The 25,550-nt window shown below is 33.0% G+C and overlaps 13 protein-coding genes across 13 annotated transcripts; 4 read left to right on the forward strand and 9 right to left on the reverse strand.

Moving 5' to 3' along the window:
* Nucleotides 1-4,444: 4,444 nt before the first annotated feature.
* Nucleotides 4,445-6,393, reverse strand: NAEGRDRAFT_79470 (trypsin-like protein; the record flags this gene model as incomplete). The annotated part of the gene is made up of 4 exons (XM_002678187.1): nucleotides 4,445-4,488; nucleotides 4,530-5,538; nucleotides 5,789-5,893; nucleotides 5,965-6,393. The coding sequence occupies 4 exons, from the start codon at nucleotides 6,391-6,393 to the stop codon at nucleotides 4,445-4,447; spliced, it is 1,587 nt and encodes a 528-aa protein (XP_002678233.1).
* Nucleotides 6,394-6,807: 414 nt separating this feature from the next.
* NAEGRDRAFT_48520 (uncharacterized protein) lies at nucleotides 6,808-9,093 on the reverse strand (the record flags this gene model as incomplete). Its single annotated transcript, XM_002678188.1, has 1 exon — nucleotides 6,808-9,093. One exon carries the CDS (start codon nucleotides 9,091-9,093, stop codon nucleotides 6,808-6,810), a length of 2,286 nt encoding a protein of 761 aa, XP_002678234.1.
* Nucleotides 9,094-9,530: 437 nt separating this feature from the next.
* Nucleotides 9,531-10,532, forward strand: NAEGRDRAFT_48521 (uncharacterized protein; the record flags this gene model as incomplete). The annotated part of the gene is made up of 1 exon (XM_002678072.1): nucleotides 9,531-10,532. One exon carries the CDS (start codon nucleotides 9,531-9,533, stop codon nucleotides 10,530-10,532), a length of 1,002 nt encoding a protein of 333 aa, XP_002678118.1.
* Nucleotides 10,533-10,968: 436 nt separating this feature from the next.
* On the forward strand, nucleotides 10,969-11,689 carry NAEGRDRAFT_4925 (uncharacterized protein; the record flags this gene model as incomplete). Its single annotated transcript, XM_002678073.1, has 5 exons — nucleotides 10,969-11,071; nucleotides 11,167-11,187; nucleotides 11,242-11,357; nucleotides 11,401-11,506; nucleotides 11,580-11,689. Coding segments are annotated over 5 exons (456 nt in total), but the record flags the coding sequence as incomplete, so codon positions are not given.
* A 318-nt stretch (nucleotides 11,690-12,007) lies between these two features.
* Nucleotides 12,008-12,625, reverse strand: NAEGRDRAFT_66713 (uncharacterized protein; the record flags this gene model as incomplete). The annotated part of the gene is made up of 1 exon (XM_002678189.1): nucleotides 12,008-12,625. The coding sequence occupies one exon, from the start codon at nucleotides 12,623-12,625 to the stop codon at nucleotides 12,008-12,010; it is 618 nt and encodes a 205-aa protein (XP_002678235.1).
* Nucleotides 12,626-13,075: 450 nt separating this feature from the next.
* NAEGRDRAFT_66714 (uncharacterized protein) lies at nucleotides 13,076-13,981 on the reverse strand (the record flags this gene model as incomplete). The annotated part of the gene is made up of 1 exon (XM_002678190.1): nucleotides 13,076-13,981. One exon carries the CDS (start codon nucleotides 13,979-13,981, stop codon nucleotides 13,076-13,078), a length of 906 nt encoding a protein of 301 aa, XP_002678236.1.
* Nucleotides 13,982-14,843: 862 nt separating this feature from the next.
* NAEGRDRAFT_66715 (cofilin) lies at nucleotides 14,844-15,374 on the reverse strand (the record flags this gene model as incomplete). The annotated part of the gene is made up of 3 exons (XM_002678191.1): nucleotides 14,844-14,931; nucleotides 14,974-15,007; nucleotides 15,059-15,374. 3 exons carry the CDS (start codon nucleotides 15,372-15,374, stop codon nucleotides 14,844-14,846), a joined length of 438 nt encoding a protein of 145 aa, XP_002678237.1.
* Nucleotides 15,375-15,829: 455 nt separating this feature from the next.
* NAEGRDRAFT_48523 (uncharacterized protein) lies at nucleotides 15,830-16,582 on the forward strand (the record flags this gene model as incomplete). The annotated part of the gene is made up of 1 exon (XM_002678074.1): nucleotides 15,830-16,582. The coding sequence occupies one exon, from the start codon at nucleotides 15,830-15,832 to the stop codon at nucleotides 16,580-16,582; it is 753 nt and encodes a 250-aa protein (XP_002678120.1).
* Nucleotides 16,583-17,084: 502 nt separating this feature from the next.
* NAEGRDRAFT_79471 (caffeine-induced death protein 1) lies at nucleotides 17,085-19,073 on the reverse strand (the record flags this gene model as incomplete). Its single annotated transcript, XM_002678192.1, has 1 exon — nucleotides 17,085-19,073. The coding sequence occupies one exon, from the start codon at nucleotides 19,071-19,073 to the stop codon at nucleotides 17,085-17,087; it is 1,989 nt and encodes a 662-aa protein (XP_002678238.1).
* Nucleotides 19,074-19,310: 237 nt separating this feature from the next.
* Nucleotides 19,311-20,393, forward strand: NAEGRDRAFT_32923 (uncharacterized protein; the record flags this gene model as incomplete). The annotated part of the gene is made up of 1 exon (XM_002678075.1): nucleotides 19,311-20,393. One exon carries the CDS (start codon nucleotides 19,311-19,313, stop codon nucleotides 20,391-20,393), a length of 1,083 nt encoding a protein of 360 aa, XP_002678121.1.
* Nucleotides 20,394-20,552: 159 nt separating this feature from the next.
* Nucleotides 20,553-21,959, reverse strand: NAEGRDRAFT_66719 (uncharacterized protein; the record flags this gene model as incomplete). Its single annotated transcript, XM_002678193.1, has 1 exon — nucleotides 20,553-21,959. One exon carries the CDS (start codon nucleotides 21,957-21,959, stop codon nucleotides 20,553-20,555), a length of 1,407 nt encoding a protein of 468 aa, XP_002678239.1.
* Nucleotides 21,960-22,079: 120 nt separating this feature from the next.
* AM20 (uncharacterized protein) lies at nucleotides 22,080-23,276 on the reverse strand (the record flags this gene model as incomplete). The annotated part of the gene is made up of 6 exons (XM_002678194.1): nucleotides 22,080-22,278; nucleotides 22,327-22,379; nucleotides 22,420-22,653; nucleotides 22,698-22,873; nucleotides 22,948-23,238; nucleotides 23,267-23,276. 6 exons carry the CDS (start codon nucleotides 23,274-23,276, stop codon nucleotides 22,080-22,082), a joined length of 963 nt encoding a protein of 320 aa, XP_002678240.1.
* Nucleotides 23,277-23,452: 176 nt separating this feature from the next.
* On the reverse strand, nucleotides 23,453-25,483 carry NAEGRDRAFT_48527 (uncharacterized protein; the record flags this gene model as incomplete). The annotated part of the gene is made up of 1 exon (XM_002678195.1): nucleotides 23,453-25,483. The coding sequence occupies one exon, from the start codon at nucleotides 25,481-25,483 to the stop codon at nucleotides 23,453-23,455; it is 2,031 nt and encodes a 676-aa protein (XP_002678241.1).
* Nucleotides 25,484-25,550: the final 67 nt, after the last annotated feature.

Genomic DNA, 25,550 nt, shown 5'->3' on the forward strand with positions numbered 1-25,550 from the left:
CCAAACCAAATTACAAGAATGACTGAACAGGATTTTAAGAATGTAGGAAAATCATTAACTCAATGTATTAGATCCAACAGAAACTTTGAAGGATTAATTCAATTTGCAACTAGAAAATATTTTTATTGGACTGAGGAAGGAAGTAGCAAGTTTTATGCTCCATATCTAGTTAAAAATTTCACAGAGGATAGGAATAGATTTAAGAGTTATGAATTTAAGGGGGATGAGGACCAAGATGGTTTGGAATATAAATTGGATTATCTGACTGATAGATTTGCTAGACATCAAATTAAAGATTATTATGTCTGTATGACATCCAATTCTCCAGCAATGTCAGATAAATTTGATATGGCAGATATGAAATTAAACTGTCTTCCAGAAAGATTATCCTATCACCTTAATGTTCATTCAGTTTTTTGTAGAAGATTATACGAAAGATGTTTGAGAAAGAGAGATAACTATATGCTTTCCAAAAATCCAAATTATGATATGAATATTGCAATGCAAGAAAGACCATTCAATGATTTCGTTGAATGCCAACTGTATGATGCAGATATTGCCAAGGTTTGTGTCTCTGTGGTTGAGGAATATGTCAATAGGAAAGCTGTGACAGATGCTGAAGCTGCTTATAATGAAAAGCTGCAAGAAATGAGAAAATAAACTCTATTTATTTAATTCTTCCATCAAAATATTGATAGCATCATTAAATTTATCTTGAACCACAGGAGAGCACCTACGTATTTCGAAATTATCCTTAATGAGGGCAGTCATTGAGCATTGATTATAAAAAGGAAGGGAGGTAAATTGTCTAGTTCTGAATTGAAGCTGTTCCAAGAGAGGTTTACATGTTCTATCAATCAACTCCTTGTTTTTGGTTCTAACAATCTCAAGAGCTCTATTATCCAACTCAATGAGTTGATATGTTTGTGTAATTTGATCAAAACCTCTTTTACCTTGTTCAATTTCGCTCAAAATATTCAAGTGAATGGTTGCTGTCTCAAACAGAGCTCCTAATATCAAAGGTTGAACTAGATGGAAAGGACCAGAAGCTGTTGTCAATGTAAAAAGCTTTGCCTCATTTTCTATTCTCTCGTCCAATACGCCAGCTTCCTTATATAGCTGCACGTTACACCCATGATAGAATAATTGATGTAAACACTTCATACAACTCCTAGTTGTTTCACTAATATTTCTTTCATCTTCGTGAACAGTCAAGAAGTTGGCAGAAAACTCGACCAACATGGTATACAGGTTCAAATTCTCTAATGACACTTTCTGAGACATGATGCTCATAATAGTATTGGGAATTTTTCCAATAGCATACAAGCAACCATCGCAAATAATCTTGGAAACATATGAACCAAAAGTAAATCCAGGAAAGTTAGAACAATCATCCAAAAAGAACTCTCCAGATTTGTCTACACTGATTCCACACAATACTCTATACTTGAGTAGATGCAAATCATCTACAGGTAATCCATTAAATATTGAATAGTTTTCTCCATTCTTGTTTTCATCTTCAATAGAATAGTTCAAGTGAGTTTTGTTTTTAAAAGTCTTATTTCTCTTTCTGAAAAATAAATCTACATAATTGAGATAAAACTTTGCCTTTCCCTTATCACCAATACCACTGCAATATCTAGCAAAATGACAGTAAGTACCAGCAACAAAAAGGCATTGAGAATTGTCAAAACTTTCTGTGAGAAGAGTTCTTGATTTTTGGAAACTTATTTGAGCCTCATCATGAACTCCAAATGCCTGACAGGTAACAGCATGAATAGCATACAAGAGTGCCAAAACATCATTTGAATAAATTCCTCTCGTGGCCTCCTCGTTGAAAAATGCCAATTCAAGAGTAGTTTTTGAAAGAAGTGGATAACCCATTGAAATCACCTCATCATACAACTCTACAGTACGTTTCTTGTATGCATTCATATTCAGTCTTTGATTCATCTCTGCATCTTTAATTAAATCATGAGCTATCGCATTATTATTAATATCCAATTTGATATTGAGATTTTGAGGGAAATTAGTTTGGTTAACACCCAACGATCCGAGTAAATCACTAATAGAATCCTTTGATAAATTCAATAAAAATTCTCTATCAATCTTCGGTGATTGAGATCTTTGATTATTTTGAAAATTATCAATTAATGCAAGTGCTTTTTCCTCTTCCTCATTCTCTTTAGAACTACTGCTATCTGAATTCGAGAGTGATGTAAATAGTGTCGAAAAGGTATCATTATTAAAATTGGATGTATTTTGTGCTATTACTAATTGTAACTGATTTTGCAATTGATTGGAAACAGTCATTGGACTGAAATTAATATTTGGTTCTTCAATTGGTTGAGGAGGTTGAGACTGTTGTGGAGGTTGTTGATTCCATTGTGCTGTAAAATGATTATCAACAATGTGATTAATTACATTTTGTTCCTTCTTTTGTTTCTTTGGTTTAGGTTGAGTTGAAGATGAAACAAGTGGAACAGTATTAGTTGGAGGAATGTAGAGTAAACTTGAGTAAGGATGAAACTTTTGATCCTTTCTTCCTTTCATCTTTGGAGATCGATAAGTACATTCCACACCTCTCTTAGTACAATTCAAACATGCAGGCAATGTACGATCACACTTCTCTGGGTTAGATTAAATTATTCGAAACTACACATACCTTTTTGTGTCTCGACCTACATTGCACACATGCAATAGGATGTCCATGTTCAGGTAATATAGATTCCTGAGAAAATCCATTTACATCCACATTTTCACTACCTAAAGATTTTTTCCTTTTTTGTTTCTTTGCTGGGGAATCTGTCGCCACCATGTTGTTGGACGAAACAAGAGAAGGATTAAATGTAGTGCTAGTACTATTATTTGGCTGTTGTTGAGGTGATGATGCAAAACTAGTAGCAATTTCATAATTACTATAATTTTGTTGCTGCTGACTCACGTCGTATTGATTCGTTGACATGTTACTACTGCTCAAAGGAACATTCGTAGAATAGTTAGCATTCGAATAAGTTGTGGTAGGATATGTCTGTTGTGGTGGAATGTGATGATGTTGCTGCGGATACAAATTATTATTGTTATTAGGCATCAAATAATTAAAATGTTGCTGCTGATGTGGGTTAACCATAGGAGGTGTTTGTTTAAAAGATGTTGTTGGTTGTTGTTGCGTATTATACTGAAATGATGATGATGGAGGATTGGATGTATATTGATTATTATTAATCACCACTTTTTGCATGGAAGGATAGCTATTATTATTGAGCATGTTATTGTTAATAACATTCGGGGAAGAAGTGAACACATGTGATGCTTGTTCGGCACCACCAACATGCTGCTGAGGTTGTGATAAATTTGGTTGAGATTCTCCATTGCCAGTAAAATTCTGTTGGGCGGAGGAGGGATGTTGTTGTTGTGATCTTTGGTTGTAGTATTGAATATGATCATAGTCCATGTGACGATTCATCATTGGAATGTTATTATTTGATTGTTGTTGTTGTTGGTGAAGCATATGATGATGTGAATTATTTAGCATGTTATTGGTAGTAGTCATCATGTAGGATGATGAAGAAGAATTTGGAAGAGCATTCTGCACCATGTAATTGTTGTTATTGCCTGAATGTTGTGATGAAGATGAACCTATTGTTGATGCTGAGGGTGGAAGCTGCTGTTGATGAGGTGGGTTATTGTTCATGATAGTTCTTTTATGAGGAGTAAGTATGGGGTGCTGTTCTGATTTTTGGATGTGATTGGTGATGGAAGAGGAGAGGCAGGGGAACAGTGTGGTTTAATTTTCTTCTGATCAGAAAAGTGCTTGGTCAATCCGGAATAAAAAACGATATCTCAAATTGATAATGTTTCAATCTAGAAAGCAACTCTAGATTTCAAGAATTTGAATCGACTCTTTAAATTGGTCTACTATCCTAGAATGAGTTGAAATTTGAGAGAAATGCAAGTTTTTGGCTGCAGTTGGAAGATAGAACCAAAATAAATACGCGACAACACAAAAAATGAAAGCAAAGAAAATGCGATTTGGATGTTTTGGCAATTTTTTAAAACTTGAAATAATAAAAATATGAAATATTGTGTCAAACCAAACAACATCTATGTGGTTCACGGGGGCAGAAAAGTTTAGCCCACCAATTTGTCAGTTTGTTCAGTTGATGTGGGTTGATTTGTTTAATTGTGAAAGTGGAGGATTTATTGCACCTGGTTTTAGTTGTGAAAGAGCATGATGAATGATCAACAACTTCTATTGCCTTTTGTTTTGAGCTCGTGGATTTTTGGAGTTATTTAGGAAGGGGATCTTTCCATATTTTCATTATCGTAGAACTCGATATTCAGTTTATTGAGGCCAATCTAGTCCGGTATATCGCTCTCAATTACAGATTTTTTTACACTAAGGCGAAAGAGGAATGCATGCTCATTCCTATCCCATGGGCTGTTATGGATGCATCCAGAAAGAAAAGAGCATTCTACTCATTATTTCTTCTATTTATATTTTTATTACTGGTAATTAATTAACATACCCAACAAACAATTTAGGATGACCACAAAGGACAGGTTCATGCTGTAAAAGCCTGATTCAAGAACAATTTGAGAACCACCAATATGCACAGAGCTTGAGTTTGAAGTCACAACGATATTTTCATATTCAAATTCGCTCACTCCCACACTCACATTCGAGATTGCTTTGATCCACTCTTTGTGGAATGGAATAGTTGTGTAAACACCTCGATTAGAACTGGCGGCTGGTGTACCACATTGACTAGGACCATAGCTTACAATACCAATCTCAATGAAATCAGTTGAATTCACAGTATGAAAAAGTCCACTTCCGGAATCTCCAGCACAAGCATCTTTGCCATCTCCAGCCCCAGCACATAATTTACCGACAGTGGTACTCATGTCTAATTCCAGATCATTACAATACTTGTCTTCAACATAGGGAACCGTGGCCTTCATCATGTGGTCAACAGCTTGATTGACATAACTTGAAGTGATTCCCCAACCAGCAACAATTTGCATGGCATTAAAAGCAGGAAGCGATGATGCAAGTGTAACAGGTTTAATAGTCGACGAATAAGGAATATCATCGTACAGTTCCACTATTGCTATATCATTATTGAGCGAGTAATCATCATAGCTTGGATGTAGATGAAGAGCCTTAACTCTGGCCACAACACAACTCGATGATGATTGTATAGTGTAACCTGATGAAAATAGACTCTTCGTTATGGTACACTCTGATAAGGTTGTAACTCCCATTACAGCTGCATAATTTGTTGCCGAGGCTTCATAGGCACAGTGTCCAGCTGTTAGAATGAACCTTTTAGAAATAATAGAGCCACAACACTTATGAAAAACATTGCCACTCACTGATCGTTGCTGAAGAGAAACAAGGAAGGGAAATTCATGATTGCTGGTTTGTATCCCTCCCTGGATTTTCGTATCTTGTGGAGAGTGAATATTCAAACTTGCTCTCTTATTTCCTTCTATTGGGCATAAAACATTGAATAGAGTAATTAAAAATAATATCTGTAATAATATTGCACAATAGGTTGTTGTACAATTCCGTATTATTTTTCGTGTGGATGATAATGGCCAAGATAATTGATATCTCCTCATTATTCCTTAATATTGATTGTTTGGTTTTTTTTTCAATTTAAGGAGAACACACCGATCAATTTAATGTGTTGCTTTCCATCCTACAGGTTCTAAAATTCAAAAAGAAGAACTCTCAACTGAAAATTTCTCGTTACTAGTACAATTTTTAATTTCCAATCACTTTATCCTTATCAGGCAGTAAATGTGGTTTGAATACTTTTTCTTCTGATATACTCTTGAACGGGCTTTCATCGTTAAAACATTGTTTAAACACATCATCCACATCCTATAAAGCGTGTGAATTAGATCAACATATATGGATTAGTATTTTGAAAAATTCACTTAATTAGTACATACAGATAACGCCGATTGTTTGCATGCACTCACAGTACTTGCAAATGCGTGTCTTTTCAGACATTCTTCCTTGTTTGAGTAATTCTTTAAATCTTCTGCACTTGCACATGATCCACCAAGATAATATGCTCTTACTTCAGAGCATGCTCTCACTTTACAATAAAACAATTGTCTAAATCTACAAAAATCATATGCATGAACCAATTCATGTACTACAGTATTTTCTAAATCACTTTTTCCTATCATTCTATTACAACAAATCACAATTTGATTTTTAGATGATGAATAATATCCGCTCACACCATCCTCTTCTGGTGATTCACATTTCTTCAAATCCAATCCTCTTTTCAGCATGCCACATCCTTTAGTATTTTGCTCCTTTATCTCTTGAAGTAATTTATTGACTCTCTTTTCCGTCAACACTGATACCATGTCTATCAATTCCGAAGATGTGAGAAATTAATCATTTAAAAATTACCCTATAATTATTAAATAAAAACACATGTGTAATAGAATGTTAAAGAAGAATCGGCATAAACCAATCAAAGATGAAACTCTTACTTTTTGACACGCCTTCAACTCTTCGTATGGTGGCATTTTTTATCTTGTTGATATGATGAATTTATTTTGATTATTATCTTGTTGCTCTATTTAATAAAGAGTTCTGATAAAAATAGTGAGGAAAGAATCCTCAAATCAATTTCTGTATCGTTCTACTGTGATGAATTGATGAATTTGAAACTCTGTTTAGAGAGTTTGGTTCGTAAAATTGATTGAATGCCTTTCTTTTGGCATCGAGATGGTTTTGGTCAATCAATTAATTGGTCTCGTATGAATCAAAATTGTTTATTTTACGAGTTGGAATTTCTTAGCAAGGTCTAGCACTTTAATTTCTAATGAGGTGAGAGTTGGAGGAGGTATTGCCCATCTCTCTTCGATAATATCTGGCATGATACGTTGAACATTCTTTACATCACAAACGAGAGGAGTATACTTTTCAAAGATGAATTTGAATAATCTTTCATAAAGTGCACCATCTCCTAATTTGACCTTCTTTTGTGCAATAAGTGTTGAAATAAGGTAATAGTATAATTGCCACGAAATTCTTGGAATGTTTTCTTTCATGATAAATTCTAAACTGTCATTAAATGATTTGTAATCATTGGATAATTCACAAGATGATAAGGCAATCAAATAAATGGAACCATCTAATTTTGATTTGTGAGGAAGTCTAGCCCTCACTGCACGCCATATTTTAATGACAGTTCCATACTCCTTAGTTGCTTTAAATCTTTTCATGGCTGCTGAAATAACAACAAAATTGACTGGTTTTCCTTGACATGCATCATCAATGATATCCTTTAGTAAAAGATCCAATGTATGTTTGTATCTTTCCAATCTTTCCACAATTTCAGTATCAACTTCTCCAGGTTTGTACAGAAGATCTCTCAACTTGGTTTCAATACTCAGTAAACTGACAAGAATAAAGTCGCTTGGATGAACCTTATCTTCTAGCATATAGTTCAAAATATTGAAAGCCAATGTAATTTGCTTCAGATCATTCGTTACAGCTTGAAGGATAATATTGTAGGCAGAGGAGGATAGTGCATTACCATTTAATTTGGATGTCTCTCTAGCACTACAGAAGAATGAGTAACCTGCCGTTATTCCTCCTTGTAAAACAGACTGGTGAATGAGTTCTGTAATTGAATGGCTATCTAAATTCTTCATTCCATATAAATCAGAACTAACTTGTTCTCTCAATCTGTCAAATCTTTGACTGTGTCGTTTTGTAATACTCAAAAATGTTGTTAATAAATGTTGATTAATCAAGTTCTTCTTCTTAATTTCTTCATAAATTGTTAGTAATTGTTGTTCATCATCTTCTGTCAGTTTCTTTCCGTAATGTTTGATAAGTGTACAGTAGGTACCAGTATCTGGTTTGATATGTTCGAGATTCCTTATTTCTTCAAAGAATTCCATCGTATTATTACTGTTATTTCTTACCAGAATTTCCAAAGCAAAATTATACTTGTGAATATCCATATAAACTCCCTTTTCATGAATTTTTCTGAAACTCTTAATGAATAATTCTGAATCGAATTTTCCCTTACTAATTGTCTTTTTCTCTAAACTTTCCATATATTGGAATATTTGCTCGGATAATGATCTAACACAGCTAAACAACCCATAGCTGTTTTGGGATGGAAGGATTTTAGTTTGATTCTTAAACTTTTCGTGAACTTCTTCTGCACTGGAACCTAGAGCTCCCTTTGGAATAACCTTTGCTGAAATTTCAAAGATTTTATCAACCAAATGTTCGTGTGTAATTGAAAATGTTGGTAAAAGGAGATGTGCTGACATTAAATAGTCACAATAGAAGGACTGATCTTTTTTGATCAATACTTCTAAAATCTCAGCAATATGATTTTCAAATAATGACTGAGCAAATTCAATATCATTCAATACTTTAAATCCATAAGCCAATTGATAACAAGGAATTTGAAGAGATGAAAAGTTTTTGAACTGTATCATGCAAATTAAATTATAGACATCTCTCAAACTTTGTGGATTATTTCCAATGATTTTCAAAACATTCTTAGAGATGGAATAAACCATTCCAACCATCTTTTTAGATGCCATAAATTGAGTTGCTTCTGCATAGGTAAGAACAAACTTCATCATTTTGAAGAATTCATGAATGGCTTCTTCCTTTGAGATTTGGAATTTGTTCTTGATGAGATATTGATCAATTTCATGGACAGAAGTTAACATGAACTGTATTTCAGTCCATCTTTGTTTGTGTTTCTGTTGCTCTTCTTTAATTTCCTCTAAATCCTTATCAACTTTTCGATTCATTCTCATACTCTTTAGTTTTACAAAGTTATTATATGATAATTCTTGAATTTCTTTCATTTCTTGTGTTGTTGATGATTTGTTCTTATTAGATTGTTTTCTAGATGTATTTTCCGAGTGTGATGATGTTAATTTACCTGTTGCATCATTCTCGGAGGAAGGTAATGAAGTTGATGATGAAGGTGTTTCAATTTTAATTCTTCTATTGGGTGCAGAATAACTTCTATTCATACCACTCAGCAATTCAATCAACAATCCTCCTCCGATACTACCCATCATTATCAGTGGTGATGAAGATTTCCTATTGGTTTTAAACAAATTCAAAGAACTCAACAATGGATCCGATGATAAGGATGAATTTGTAGAAATGTGTGTTTTAATCGTTGACATCTTAAATATGCTCCTCTCCACAGATAATAACAATTAGCTAATGAATTGTTGCGTTTGTTTTTTGATTGAATTTTCTCTCAACTCTTGGGATTCAATAAGAAAAATGAATGATTTTGATTAGGTTGATGGTTTTAATCAATTCAATAGCTGCACCACCAACCAGTATCGGAATTTTAACCAAGCCATCATTTGGTTTTGATAGAATTTAAAATGGATATCAATGATGCAATTATTGTTGTACACAAATTTCAATATATATTATTATGAATATTTAGAAAAGTATTAAATACATCAGCTGATGAATTGAATTGTAAAACAAAAAAATGTCGCAAAGTGTTGGTGCTGGAGGTGAATTATTGTTGGAGTGGACAAGAAAGTTGATCACCTCCCAGAGTGAGAAGGCTTTCTTTTATAATATTGTACAGACAAGGAGTGGAAATGATGAATCATTATTCAACTTTCCCAAGTGTAGTATTTCTAAAGGAACGGAACAATTCATTGAGAGGATTAATTCCATCATTGAAAAGTCTCAATCTTTAAATCATGTACTTGCTAAATATATTAAACAAGCTACAGTGTTGTATAGAGTTTTAATTCCTAAAATTTATGGAGAATTGATTAATCAATTTCCTCAATTCTCGATGATATTATTTAATGATTGTCATTGGATTGCAAAGGAATTAGATATATTATGTGTAAAATATAAAATTGATGATGGTTTCAAGTCATTGGTTTGTGATGGAGCTAGTACTTTGAGAGCATTCTCGGAAGAACACAGAAAGGAATTTATTGACAAGCAAACAATTATTTTAATTACTTACTTGCAAGATTGTAACAAATTCAAGGATGTTTACAGTAATATGAAGCAGAACAAAAAGAGTTTTGAAAAGATTGTCGATCATTTGGATCATTTAAGGAGATTGTGGGTTCAGGTTATTCCACAAGACAATGGAATTGTTATGGCATCACTTGGAGCTATTTTAGAACCAATAATCGCTACTATTTGTAGCTATATTCTCAATCGCAAAGATATTGGAGAGAATGAATCACAGGATATTAGTTCTTTAATGACATACTTGGTAAAGTGGATTTCAGAAAATTTCTCCTATGAAAATGAAGACATTTTGAAATTTATTCCATCCTTATACAAATTCAGAGCTATCAAGTCAATGCTGGTAATGTCATTGTTAAATGTTGTGGAAAATTTTAAAGTTGGAGGCACTCTTTATGGCTTAACTTCAGCAGAATTAACAAAATTGATTCAGGCTATTTTCGAAGACAGTAAAACCAGACGAGAGGTCATCAACCAGATATCACAACCATAATCCAATTTACCTATTAATAGTTCACCCAATCCAACAATCCAGAACATTTATGAATAAGCAATACCACAACCAATTTGGATTTCAAAAATCTTATTAAATTATGTACTTGAAAATATAGTTTATCAATTCTTTAACTGCAAATTTCCATTTTGAACGATAAAGGTCAACTCAATGGATTACCTGTAATTACAGTTGGTTGAACACTACGTTTCTTGACAAATAGAAATAAACTCCACCATGGCACTCCAATTTACTTCGAAGTTGATTCGTTTCCATTCCAAAAATATCCAACTTGTCGAATAAAGCAGCCAAGCTCTCCGTTCTCCTAATGCAATTCTATTTTAAATTGTAATTTAAAAACGTTAATTCTTTCAAATTTCATCCAATAAACTATTCAAAAAAAATGTTTTTACCTTTGCTTGATTTAACAGCTGGAAGTCCATTCTGTTCTTCTAGTGCTGCCTTCTTTGGTTATATGGGAGTTGCATGTGCTTTAATTTTCTCAAATCTTGGTTCTGCTTATGGAGCTGGTAAAGCTGGTAAGTGATAAACAGATAATAGATTGGCTAAATGAGTTTACTCATGTCTTGATAATGTTGCATGTATTGTGTATTGTATTCATTCACTGATTCAGGTGTTGGTGTTGCTCATTTGGGTAAGTAAGCATGATTGTTATTGAGTAATAATTGTTTCATTCGTGCATGAAAAGGTATTTTAAATCCAAAACTTGTCATGAAAGGATTGATTCCAGTCATCATGTCTGGTATCTTGGGTATTTTTGGTTTAATTGTTGCCATTATTATTAGTACAAATGTTACAACTGGAGTAAGTTGCTTTGAAGATTTATGGATTTTTAACCAATTTTTAGAGTGGATACAGTAACCATAAGGGTTATTCTCATCTTGCTTCTGGTTTATCTGCTGGTTTATCCTGTTTAGCTGCTGGTTTAGCTCTTGGGGTAGCAGGTGATGCTGGTAAGTTTCAAATATTAATGAGACGAAACTATTCAAATATTAACTTTTGTACGTAAATTCATCCAACAAATAGGTGTTAGAGCATTTGGAAAGCAACCAAAAGTTTTCGTTGGTTTGGTATTAATCTTAATTTTCGGTGAAGCTCTTGGATTGTATGGCTTGATTGTTGCCTTGGTTACTTCATTGAATGACAGCGGTCCAAAATGTTTAGCACCACATTAAGATTAATTTTGAAATAATAAATTAATCAATAGTGAGTTTTCTTTTGGAGGTTAAGATTACCACAATTAAAGTATTGTAGAATAAAAATATGTATGATAATATTGTAAATACGCTCCTTGTATTCATTAGTTAAACTAGCAGATTTTAATAACATTTTCCAAAATCTGTAACAAGAGTAATTTCCATCACTTTGATAATTCTCAATTTCTAATAAAGAACTATTCAAATATTTTGCAGTATTGTTCACATTGTCAATTATTTTCTTCTGGGCTCCATAAATTACTTATTCCAAATTACTGATGTGATACTTCCAAGAGAAACTGAGAGAGCAACCTCACTTCTGTATACAATTTTACGAGCCAGAGAAAGAGATTCAAATCCCAATTCTGCTAACTGAGCTCGTTCTTGATCAAATAAATCTCTTTCTGGTCCAACAAGCAAATTGATATTCATCTTGTTCATCTTTTGTTTGTTTTCTTCAATTTCATTCAAGAGGGAAAGCCAAGGCTTTTCTCCATCAACATCCAAGAAAACTCTTCTTTCATTCAATTGCTCTTTCATTTGCTTGCAATAATCTTGAATTGAAAGAGGTGAAGCAATTTCTGGCATTCCATAAAATTGTTTGGATTGCTCCACTGCTGAAATCATAATCTTTTCAAGTCTATCCTTCTTATTTTCAAAATATTCAGCATGTTGTTTCTTTTCAGTCATGATTGGAATAATCTTGTTCACTCCCATAGAGGAACATGTATACATCATCTCTTCAAAAGTATCTCTTGATTTTGTCATACATATTGATGCAGTGACTGAGAATAATTTTCTCTGATTTAATAATTGACTGGTTGTTTCATCTTGTTCGAGAGTTAGTACTTTGGCTTGAATCATTCGATTTTCCATTTTAATTACTTCAAATAATTGATGATTTGATTGAGTGTCGAATAAAACAAATTGATCACCAGTTTTAAATCTGAGAATATTATTCATTCTCCTCACCAAATTTCCATCATCAATTCCAATAATTTCATTCGGCTCCACATCAACCATCATTTCCGATAATTCATTATAATTCAATGCAAAAACATGTCTATTATGATTATGAATATTTCTTGTACAATTTTCCAAAATCCTTCCACCACACCTCCTCTTACTTCCCAAAGCTCCTATTGCAAATTTTAAATTGTGCACAGAATAAGCTAGTGAGTTTGCTGCTGTTATTGATTTGAACATTTTTTATTGTGTGTTCATTACAAATGGATGCACCACTCATGAAGACAACTTGATGTAAAGTACTTTAACATTTACATTGTGTCTTGCAGATGAATGGATTCATCCCTAATAATTTAAATTTTACCAAAAAACGCTAGTAATCTTACTAATAAAACCAGTGACACCACTTCCATTCTCTTCCTTTGGTTGTTGTTGTTGCTTCTTTTTCCTTCTGGCTTGCAAACTGTTATCTTCACAGGCAACTAAACTTTGCATGTAACTGGAGGCTTTGGTTGGTTGTTTTTGGGCGGCTTGAGTCTTTTCAGGTGAAAGATATTGTGGTTGATAGTTTTCCTTATCATAGTTAATATTGTTATACTCGGTTTCACAAACACTATCAGAAATAACAGAGATGGTGTAAGAGTTCTTAGCTAATTCTTCCAGAATCTTATCTGTTGAGGTTCTAGTGTATACAGTGACTTGTTTCTTAGGTACATTGAATGTGTAGGAGATGGTTCCTTTGAGTTGCAAGATTAATTCTTCTAATCTTTGTCTTTGTTTTTCATTTGTCAATTGTTCAATTTGAAGAACAACATTTCTCTTCTTTCTTCTCTTCTTCTTCTTAGCATCGATATTAGAAGCATTGATTTGTTCATTCATTGGTGCTTGAACAGAAATGAGATCATTTGGAAGAAGTTCCAATTGTTCACGGCCTAGATTCATATACAAATTATTGATAATTTCATGGATGAGTGTACACAATGTATTTGTCTTATCAACTTCAGACTTGTACAAAGCAACAAGTGATTCTATAATATTAGGTTCCTTGGACATTAAATCGGTATTGTCTGGATGAGAGGAGAGCATCTTGATTGTTTCGCAAGCAATAATCTTTACATTGGTAGAGTAATGTGGTTGAGAGAGGAAGGAAACAAGAGATGTAGTAACACCTCTACGAACAATGACTGGCTGATTGTCTCTGTCGAGGGCCAATGTTCGAAGCTTGGTAACTACTCTGTGGACATCGACGGCAACTGTTTCCTTCATTTTGTGATGATGTGATGGAAGGCTGAGGGTAAAAATGCTTGTTTTTTTTTATTGAGAAAAATGAATAGATTTTTAAATTATGTGTAACGGATAGAGTTTTAGAAAATGTAACGGAAAGAGCGCCAAAACAATTACAACGGTAATTATTTAATATTATTTAAATTAGAATTTATTGAAGATTTAATAGATTAAACTGAATATCAATGACAGATAACTACCATTAAAAGCTACACAACCAATAATAATGGTTTAACAACCTCCCGCCATTTCTTGCCATTACAAATTCCAAAAGCAAAAAAAGAATTAAATAATGAACACTAACGGATTTGCTTTTGGAAGCAGTCATCACCAACAAAGGCAATCTTGTTGCCTTCTCAATCTGACAATCATCACACAATATTCCAACATCCATCAGAACATCAGCAACACATTCAATCCTTTCCGAGAGTGAGAAGGAGTAATCCCTATCTTTTCAATCATCATTATTCTTCATCACAGGATGAAATTACTTGCTTCTCGAATAATCATCATCAAATAGATAAAAGAGAGGTATCCTATTATCGTAAGTAGTATTCATATGATCAGTAGTAGAATAGAACCATATAATTATCACTAGAACAAACACTAAACATGATGAAACAAGCCCAAAAAGATATTGTTGCCAATAATTCTACCAATCCAATGATGATTGATTCGGAACAGACAACAACAGAGCAAAAAGCACCAAAAAGCAAGGATATCAGAGACTATTTTTCTAGAAGGTATTAATTTAATCTTCAGACCTGTACAATAATAGAATACAATTTATGTAGTTTAATAATTTAAATTTTGAACTAATTAGTGATTAGGTTCGTTGGTTGGTTTACTTCTTGTTAAGATTTTCCAAAAGCCATTCCTCAGTTAAATCCTCATAATCACGAATTTCGTAACTTCTTGGTACGTCCAATTTTCTTGCCAATGTTAAAAAAAGTCAGCTGCCAAATAAAACTTACCTAATCAATGGCAATTTCAATCTAGAGTACATCACTGTTTGTGAAAAATGTCACTATGATAAATAATCAACACAATAAAACATACTTTGGTCATATGGATTAGCATTCTTTGGAGTGTAGAAAATAGACATGAGTGGATATTGAACTCTATCACTTCTTTGCCAAGCATAGGACAAGATAATAAATCTTGGTTGGAGGTTACAATCATCAAGGAAAGTTTGCAAATCATCAAAATTGGTTTCTTCTAATTTATCATCAATAATAATAGATCCATCATCCTTTTTAATCTTGAGAATGAGAGCAACCATTGATTTGCTGCTACTCAAACGAACCTTCTTATATTCCTTCAAAACTTCTTCTCCGAGGATAATATCAGATTGTGCTTCTGTTGTAGTGGCCATATTTTTTATGAATAATGAAACTTTTCAACACAAACCAATCACCGACAATGAGAGGAGAATGTTTGATGGATTTTGAGTTATCGATGTCGATTCCAAATTGCGAGAAGCTCCTCTTGTATTGAAAACTCCTTTCCATATTTATGATTATGGAGTAAGGAAGAATCTGCATCAATGCAAGTGCTTTGTAAAAAAGCCTTATTGTTTGAACACTAAAGAAAAAGAATGAATTGTGTTGTTTGAATTCGTAAATAAACCAATTATTCATCATCCAATATCCTCTTCTTATCCTACCTCTATAAAAAATATTGTAAAGTTAATAGTATTTAAATATTTAAATATTAGTAAATAGTAACACACAATAAAATTAATATGAATATTAATTTCAATCAAGATTGATTTAAATACGCCGAATAAATATTTTCATCATTTCGGGACCTGAAACAATTTAGAAAAAAATGATGAGAAATATGAAGACGCTCTTGAAGCCATCATCGTCATTGGCTTGCATCACTAGACAACCACAACAATTCGCCACCAAACTTTTCAATAACAGTAGTAATATTCGTAATTTTTCATTATCGAGAATTAGTAAACAACAACAACAATCCGAACAAAATAGTGGTGGATCATCGGAATCGTCAGGAAAAAGACAAAGTCCATTCAGAAGGCTTTTAAAGACTTCCTTGTTGTTGTCATTGGGTATTTCAACTGTGGCCATTGTTTGGTCAGTAAGACAATATAATCAAGAACCAAATGACTCAGTTTTGGATAAGGTTTTCAAGAACTTGTATGGTCCATATAGAAATTATGTTCAATTGACCACTCCTCAACCAAATATTGAGGAAACTTTAGTTTATAATAATGATATGCTTTCCTTTGATGCCTCTAATAGTGCTGATCCAACTGATCCACTTTCTAATTTATTTGTCAAGCCAGGTCTTTTGATTAAAGAGGAAATTCACAATGTTGGAGGTACCTTTGAAGTTTTTGATGATTATGGACATACTCTTGATTTAATTTGGATGCTTATGAGTAGAGATGAATTCAACAAGGCATCCAATAGTGTTGATTCAGGATCTAGAGAAGAATTATTGAACGGAGAAGATTTTGAATTACTCGAATTTAGTATTAACAGAGGATTAAACCCAGAGGAAGAAATTGTTTATATGGAAAGAATTAATCCAAAGGTAAGCTCTTTATTTCTATAATAGTAGGTATTAATTATTGAGTAGAATATGGTTTCTTCAAAAGAATATGCAAGCTTACCAGAAAGTATCAAGAACAAACCAAATTGTGTAGTTGCTGTTATCAAAACACCAAATGCCTATGCTCATAAGAAGGATTATTTCGAAACAAGATATGGTGTTGATTCTGCTAAAAAAATCACTTCACCTCCAAATCGTGACTTGTACAGAGCTATGGTCTTGACAACATACTTTAACTATTACATTGCTATTGGTAGAGCTTATCCAAATCAAATGATTAATTTCGATTTGGCTAAAAAGGATTTAAGCAGAGAAGAAATGCAAAAGGTTTTGAGTTTTATTCCAGAATCTCAACAAGCTACCTTCCAAGCTATTGCTCGCCAAAGTACCTCCAAATCATATGAAGTGATAAGAGATCTCAGAAATACTGCTTTGAAATTGTATGCTGATAGATTGACATTTAAAGTTCCTCCAGAGGACAATTAAATCAATCTTAATGTACATGTTAAATCTTTAATGTGCTCAGTTTAGTGCAAACAACATCTTTGAAGTTAGATTGTTTTTGAATAAGGTGGAATGCTCGGACAAACTCATATCTAATGGCATCTAATCCAGTAATAGAAACATTTCTGGCTGTGTTAAACTCTGTTTCGAATGGATCTTCTACAGCAAACAATGCTTTCCAAGATTTATCTTCTTTCGAGAAGATTCTATTTCCTGAGTTTCTAATGCTAATGGCGTTATTTTCATAATCAAACTCAAAGGCATAGTACTTGAAGAATTTTAACAATAGAGATCCAAGAGAGTCATCTTTCTTGGTTATCTTTTTGTTAATTTCATCAAGAGATTCTTCAAAGGAGCAATCATAATTGTTACCATCAAGTCCATCCACTATTTTTGTTTTCATGTTTGTAAACACAGTTTTGTCTTGTAAGAATGGCAATACATCACATTGTTGGAGTAGGTGAATAACCATTATTACCAAACAATAGGAGCTGAGTGTGCCTCCAAATGGGTCATTGATACATCTTTGCTTAGACCAGTATTTGATTAAAAATATTAATTGCTTGCATCTAATATCAATATTGCAATAGAGTCCAATTAATCTCGTATTGTAAACTGCCAAAATATTATTTACACCAATGTCACAGTTAATTTTGAGATTTTGTTCGGTAAATGTTACAATAGGAATTCTTGCAGTAAATATTCCCTTCACGTCTGTATAGTTTAGTTTTGATTCTAAAAATTGTTTGAGTTGTGAAACATAATTTTTCTTGTGATATTGTTCTTGGGATAGCTTCTTCTTAGGCTTGGACTTCTTTTTAACTTCAGTCTTTTGAGATTCTTCTCCCTCCTCATCTTGCTCCTCTACAACTTCTTCTTCAGCTGTTTCTGTATTTTCATTGGGTTTTTCTTCCTCTACTTCTTTAGAGACTGGTATTTTCTTCATTCTATCTGGTGTTAATTCCACAACAAGACAAAAATCAACGTCACAATATTCATTCTTTCCTTGTAATTGTCTTAAGCATAGTCCATTAGCACTTGATCCAAACATGTAAAGTTTAGCATCACTCCACTTGTTAATTATTAACTTTTCAAAATTTTTGAAGAATTCATTTCTCTTTTCAATCTCCTTTTGTGTAGGAATGAGTTCATTATAAAGTTTCAATATGGATGGTGTTACACTACTTGTCAAAAATGAATCTATTGGTTTGAGCTTTTCTGGTATGGTTAACATTCTCTCATCGAGCTCAACTCTATAGGCTCCAAATTTAAAATTAATAGGTTGATCCTTTTTCTTATTTTTTGTAGGCTTTTTTTGTGTTTTTTCTGGAGAGGTATCAGATTGTTCAGTAGTTGAATTAGTAATTGAATTTTGAACAGTTTCAGTAAGTTGTTCTTTTGGAGGGTTGACAAATTCTTTTTGTGAAGGAGTCTCGACAGCCTTATTTTGAACTGGTTTGGGTTGTTCTCCTCCCAGCAAAAGTGATTTTAATTCATTTTCAATTTGTTTTGCATTAGTTTGATTTTCTTGGGGATGTTGATTAGGATAGTAGTAAGGATACATTGGATTGTACATCATAGTTGGCTGACCTGTTTGATAATAACTATTCAGAGCATCCATGTTAGGAGGATATCCAAACATTTGATGGACTTGTTGAATGGTGTTGTAATCATAAAAATTATAAGGTGGTCGATTAAATATTTCACTGTTCATCATCTGATTTTGATAGTAATTTTGTTGCATAAAACTCGTATCGTAATAAACAGGCTGTTGACTGAAATGTGGTTGTCCATTATTTTCCATTCCGTTCGGAGGCTGATGATAATGTTGTGATGGCACATTCCAATTATTTAAATTATTATTTGTACTATTACCGTTCACATGAGAAGATGTCGTGGATGGAAATTGATTTCGAAGGCTAGAATTCATCGTTTGATGATGATGTTGTGGTGGATTTGAATGCTGCTGTTGCGTTTGTCGTTGTTGCATTTTTTCTCAAACTCTTCAAATCCAGCCTGGAGGTGCATTAATTTGGCGCCAATCAATTCTTCCACCAAATTGAACCTTTAACATCATTCGCTACTGTAGCAATCAATTAATTCTATTCATCATCAAATTCTTTTATTCAAAACTTATTTAATATATGAAAAGAAGTGAACAGGGAAATTGTAACAAAATCATCAATCTATCCATCATCAGCAATTTATATAATAAAATTATTAAAAAATGTCTTCATCATCAGCATCAACCAATTATCCACCTCTCGAAGTTGATAAACATGTAAAATACTTTATGGGACATTGTAGTGTACTTCCACACTTTTATGGTTCTCAAGATACCAACAGAATGACAATATTGTATTTTATAATTTCCGGCTTGGATGTTCTCGGAAAAGTTGATCTGGCTTTGAATGATGAGAGAAAAAAGGAAATTATTGAATGGGTTTATTCTAATCAAATTGGACCAGATCAAAATGAAAGTAATTTGGAGAAGTGTGGATTTAGAGGAGGTAATTTTATTGGTTTACCAATTGGCTGTTATGAATGTTGTCATGAACATCCACTCTCTGAAAATCAGATCAGATATGATGTTGGACATATTGCTATGACTTATACTGCTCTTGCAATTTTAAGAATTCTTGGAGATGATTTCTCTAGAGTTAATAAGAAAAGTATTATTGGAGCTTTGAAATACTTACAAGATAAGAATGGTTGTTTTAAAGCAACTTGTTTTGGAAGTGAGACTGATATTAGATTTACATTTTGTGCTTGTGCTATTTCAGCATTTTTGAATGATTGGAGTGGTGTAAATAAGGAATTAGCTTTTGAATATATTAAAAGCAGTCGTGGATATGATTATTGCTTCTCTCATGGTCCAGGATTGGAATCTCATGGAGGAAGTACTTATTGTGCAATTGCTGCGCTGGATTTGATGGGATATCTTGATAAATTGGATCATCAAGAAGAAATGAAGGAATGGTTATTGAAAAGACAACTTTCTGGATTCCAAGGAAGACCACAAAAGGATGCTGATACTTGTTATTCATTCTGGGTTGGTGGTACTTTACAAACACTTGATTGCTTACAATATGTGGATGAAGTACAAACAAAATTGTTCACATTATCTTGTCAAACTGAATATGGCGGTATAAGTAAGGTCAAAGATACCTATCCAGATGTATTGCACACTTACATGTCATTAGCAGGTTTGAGCATGCTAGGATTTGAGGGTTTGAACAAGGTTTTCCCATCTTTAAATATTACTGAAAGAGCTGCTAAAGGACTTGAATGCTTTGATTCAAGACAATAAACACTTAATTTATTTAGATCCTTATTGGAGACTATCCTAAATAATAAAGAAATGGAAGAAACAATAATTGATGACGAAGGGGAAGAGGAAGAACTAACACCAACAACGATTTTAAGGTTAACAACATTGGGGTGCTGATAACTGGCAAATACAGATAGTTTATTGAAAATCTGAGGAGAGATGCAATATTTTGGGTAGTTTGACTTTAAGTATTTCTAAATTTTCTGATAATTCAGCCTTTTCATTTCTTAGCTGATTGAGAGCTTGTTCCAAACTATTTACTATTTGACTATTTTTCAAAAAGTTAGATTCTAGATTAGTATTTGCTTCCTTAAGAATTCTAATCATTTCCACTGATTTCTGTAATTCTTTCTTGTATCTATTTGACTTTTCAATGAGAGTTTGTTTTTCTTGCTCATTCGCATTATCCTTGTGAGATAGAGTATTTTCGTATTTATCTTGTTGCTCCCTTAGTTGACTATTCAGAGAATTCAAAAGCTCTTGGCTATTCAAATGTTGAGATTGGTAATAATTCTCCTTCTCACGAAATTCGCTTTCAAGCCTATCCACAATCGAGGTCAGATTGGAAATCTCCTTTTTGAATGACTTCTCTTGTTCCTCTGTTTTTAAAGCAAATTGTTGACTTTGATTTAGCATTTCCTCTTGAAACTTCTTATTCTCTGACCTTAATTGATCAACCAACAGTTCCAATTTTTCATTCTCCTTCTTTAGTTTTTCCTTTCCCAGATTTTCATTAAATTGCAGCTTTTGAAATTCAAAAATTGTTTTCTTCTCTTCTGCAATTGCTCTCAAAAGTTCATCTTGCATGATGGTCAACTCTTCACATTCTGCTCTTTTATGTTCAAAATTAATTTTAAGGGTGTTTAATTCTGATTTTAATCTGTCATTCTCATTATGATTTTTTGTCAACTCATGTTTGACATGTTGTAATTCTTCTCTCATCTCACTAGATTTAATTTCAAGATTCATCAATTGATTATTCCTCCTATCCAACTCTCCTTGAACAACTCCTTGTTTGTACATATTCAATTGATCCTGAATTCCATTCTTCTGTAGACGAAGTTGTTCAGCATATTCCTGAATTGAACTTTTTTCATGAATCAATTGAGAAACTCTCACTGAATCACCACTCATTAATTGATTAAGATTGTTCAATTTTTTAATTTCCTCCTTTAGGTGAATCACTTGTTTCGAAAAATCCTCAATCCTCATCAAATTCAAATTTCGTTCATTTTCTAATAATCTAATCTTTTCATCTCTCCAAATAATCTCATAATTACCAATATCATTGGCAGTCATATTCATCAATCCAGATTTCCTCTTCCCCTCACTTACCAAATTATTAATTGCACTCAAATCAGAGCATGATGATTTAGCAGATGATGTAGTTTCGGATAAATAATGAGGGGAAGCAATTAAATCCTCATCAAACGAAAGTGGACCACTAGGAGAGCCCGAAGATTGAATATCAAACAATGATTGATTATAACAACCTCCTCCTCTACCACGAACAGCCCCATCATTTCCATTAGTATCATTATTCATTGTTATATTTCCATCATCAGATGAAGATGATGAAGGCGATGAAAAATTCATTTTTTTTATTGTAAAGATTTTTGAAAATTGTAATTAAATTTGGCGCCAAATATTGATGGTAAAAGATCTTTACAAATCCAATGAATGGATTTTGTCCATGACAGTTTCAACAATACAGAGATTATCTTGAGTTTCGTATTCGTAGAGTAAACCCATGGAAGAATCGTTTAGTTCAATAATACGCTCAGAACCATCTTTGAGTTTCATAACATCGAGAGTAAACAAGTCGAGACCTCCAAACAGTTGAGATACTTCATCCATCCACAATCTATTGATTTAGAATAAAGTTTAGAATAAAATTTAAATGAATACTTACTTGTATCGTTCTTCAATAGTGTCGAGTGCTTTGAATTTCATAGCTCCCCAATTCTAAAATATTAAATAATCAATTTCTATATTCTAAACTTACATTCTTCCATGAAGAATCACTACTTCTTTGATAAACTCTATAATGATTTCCAATTTTTTGTAATCTCAAATCATAGTCAACTTGACAAAATGGCTCACAAGTAAAATAATCCTTATAAAGAGCCAGAACTGTTGTAAAATCAGTGAAACTTGACTTGGTGTCCAATTTTTGTTTACCAAATCCTGCATGAACAGTTCCAACTTTACAAACAACTGGAAATTCTTGTGGTGTTGTCTTTTTCAGATTAAATTAAAATGAATTGTATTCAAGCTCCTTACCTTTTCATTCTCATCAAAGAAATCAGTGCTTCTAATGTTAGGATAATAAATTTGTGGAATGAGTGGGAAATTTTCAAATCCTCCCAATTTCTTTTGAATTTCCTTCAATTTTCCATAAATAATTGGTTTTTCACTGCACATGTAAACAGATTCCAATGAATTAACAGCAGGAATATCTAAATTTACGATAAATAATCATCAAAATTCAATTATTTCCATTAAATAATCCAAAATTCAATAAGAAACCTACTTGCAAACATTAAACCAAGTAAAACATTTCTAAAAGTTTCAGTGTGGAGAGAACTTGGGAAATTTCTAACCAAAACAAAATCTGGTTTGAAATCACGATCCTTGGATTGTTGGCTGAACATGGAATCATTCTTTGCCTTCAATTCCAATATTGGACCATATTCACTATTAGAAACAAGTTTAATTTCCTCCCAACCAGCTTGTTCAACCTTGATCTTTTTACCTTGTTTTGTTGTCTTGTTTGCAAATAATTTGTACCAATTTGATTGATCCGATTGATTATAGTCAATAACTAGTAAATTAAATGAAGATGTTGTAACTTGATGACATTTTTTTTTGATTTGTTGATTTCACAAGTTCAAACACCACCAAACAACACAAAGAATTGCAACATGGAACTCTGAAATCAACTTGAACTGTAATTCAATTGAACAGTACAAGTATTCAAAATAAGGAAAGTCAAGTTGAATGGGTCTTATTTGAATGATAGAAAACTTGTTACAATTTTATTCATCAGAGTGAATGGTATCATGTTGAAGAATCATATCATCTTCCTGTGGTTCAGTTTGATTATTGGTGGTGGTATTCTTTTGCAATTTCTTCTTTTTCTTTGCATGTCTTTCTAATCTTTGATGATACTTTTGACTGTGAGAGGCAACTTGAATTCTAGTTCTGGTTTTGACATATCTGTCAGCGATTTCTCTCCATTTACCATAACCCAAGTCCTTTAAACCTCTGAGGAATGCTTGGTGTTCTCTTTCTGACCAAGCTCCTTGGTTGACTCCTTCTTCCTTAATGTCAGAGTTGACAAATTTCATCTTTTTTGATGATTTTTCAACAATGAGATTTCTAAAGCAGAATTTCTTTTGATTGGAATCAGATGAATCATTGGAATCATCATCTAATAGTGCTGCATTGCTATCTTCTGGTAGAATTTTAGTGGGTTGAGATTTCTCATCAAAGTCGAATTGTGATGAACTGGCAAGAATAATTTCTTGATTGGAGAGTTGAGATTCTGAGGAATGACCTTGAGATTTGATCTTTTTCTTCTTTTCAGGTGTGCCTTCTTTCGCCTTTCTCTTTTTTCTATTCTTTGAGTTGGATGGTGAATTAGTAACTGCTGGTTGACTAGGTTGATTTGACTTTTGATTGTCAATTGACTTTTGGCTATTTGAACCAAATTGATAACTAGGATGATGACTCATAAAACCAATATTGCAACTATCATTAGATCTTGGAGTATTGTTTAGTGAATGTGATTGAACAGCAATGGTATTTAGTGGAACATGTTTCTCTAAAAGTGGATTCTCCTTATTAAGAAAAGCATTTTGATTAAATTGAGCATTAAATATATTCTCAGCAAGAAATCTTTCATTTGTTCTCTGAGCATTCATAATAGAGTTCCAAACCAATTGTTGATCAGTTGGTTGTTGTTGCTGTTGTGCTTGTTTCATCAAACTTGGATCAACGTATGAATTTTGTTGAATTCTTTCTTGATTATTGAGAATTATTTGTTGCATGTTGAGAAGTTTTTGCATGGTTGTTTGGTTGTTAGAATTTAATGCATCATAATTGAATGGATTATTGTACAATTCGTTGAAGGAGAGGTTTCTTTGTTGAGGTTGACTAGTGGATGAAGTGCAGGTTAGAGATTTGCCAGTGGAGGCGAAAGATAATTTGGAAGATTCGTCTAGTAAATCTCTTGATGGAAACTTGAATTCATTTTCATTATTTACAGTACCTAGAAGAGGAGATGATAGTGGAGGAAGTGGAAACTGATCAGTTTTTTGTGGAATTAGAGCACTTCCTGCATTGAGAGGAACGGTTGTATTAGTTTCGGCTACTTTAGAATATCTTCTCTGTTCCATAAAACTGAACAAGGAATTATCATACTCTCCAATATCATTCTTCTTATCGCTTAGAGTATGTTCACCAAAAGAGAAGCAACTATCTTCCTTATTGGTTGCATTAAAAACATTATTGGAACCAAAGAGTCCTATTCCTCCTTCCAAAGAATCTCTTGAATTTTCAATATCGAAAATTGAAGAGAGTCTTCTTTCTCTATTACCAAACCCTCCTTGGGAAGATTGATTCATAGAAGAAACTAATCCAGAAGAGGATTGATTGACGACACTTTGTGGTTGAGTACCACTAGATCCCAATTGAAAGGGATCGTTAGGATTTGAGAATGGATTCATTGAGAGAAAGTCAAAACCACTATTTGAGTTCATATTAGTATCTTCGAGTGGTGTTACATTTGAAACTACTCCTATTTGATTTGCTTGTAAATGAGAATTTGCTGATGTTGCACTCGATGAAGGAACCACTCCAGAGAAGAGTGAATGTTGTGAGAAGGGTAATTGAGGATTCACTCCAGCAACACTATTAGAGGTTGCTGAGGCTGCAGTTGTAGATGTTGCAAGTGCTGATGATGATAATGATGATGGAACTGTTGCTGAGGTAGTTGTAGATGTGAATGAAGAAGGACCAAATTGATTCATATTATTAGTATTTGCAACATTACTCATTACTTTCATTGATTGAGAAGGTTGATTGAGAAAGAATGAGTTACTTGTAAGAGGAGGACCATTTGAAATATTAGAA

This window comes from Naegleria gruberi (assembly GCF_000004985.1).
Source record: "Naegleria gruberi genomic scaffold NAEGRscaffold_19, whole genome shotgun sequence".
Taxonomy (NCBI): domain Eukaryota; phylum Heterolobosea; class Eutetramitea; order Acrasida; family Naegleriidae; genus Naegleria; species Naegleria gruberi.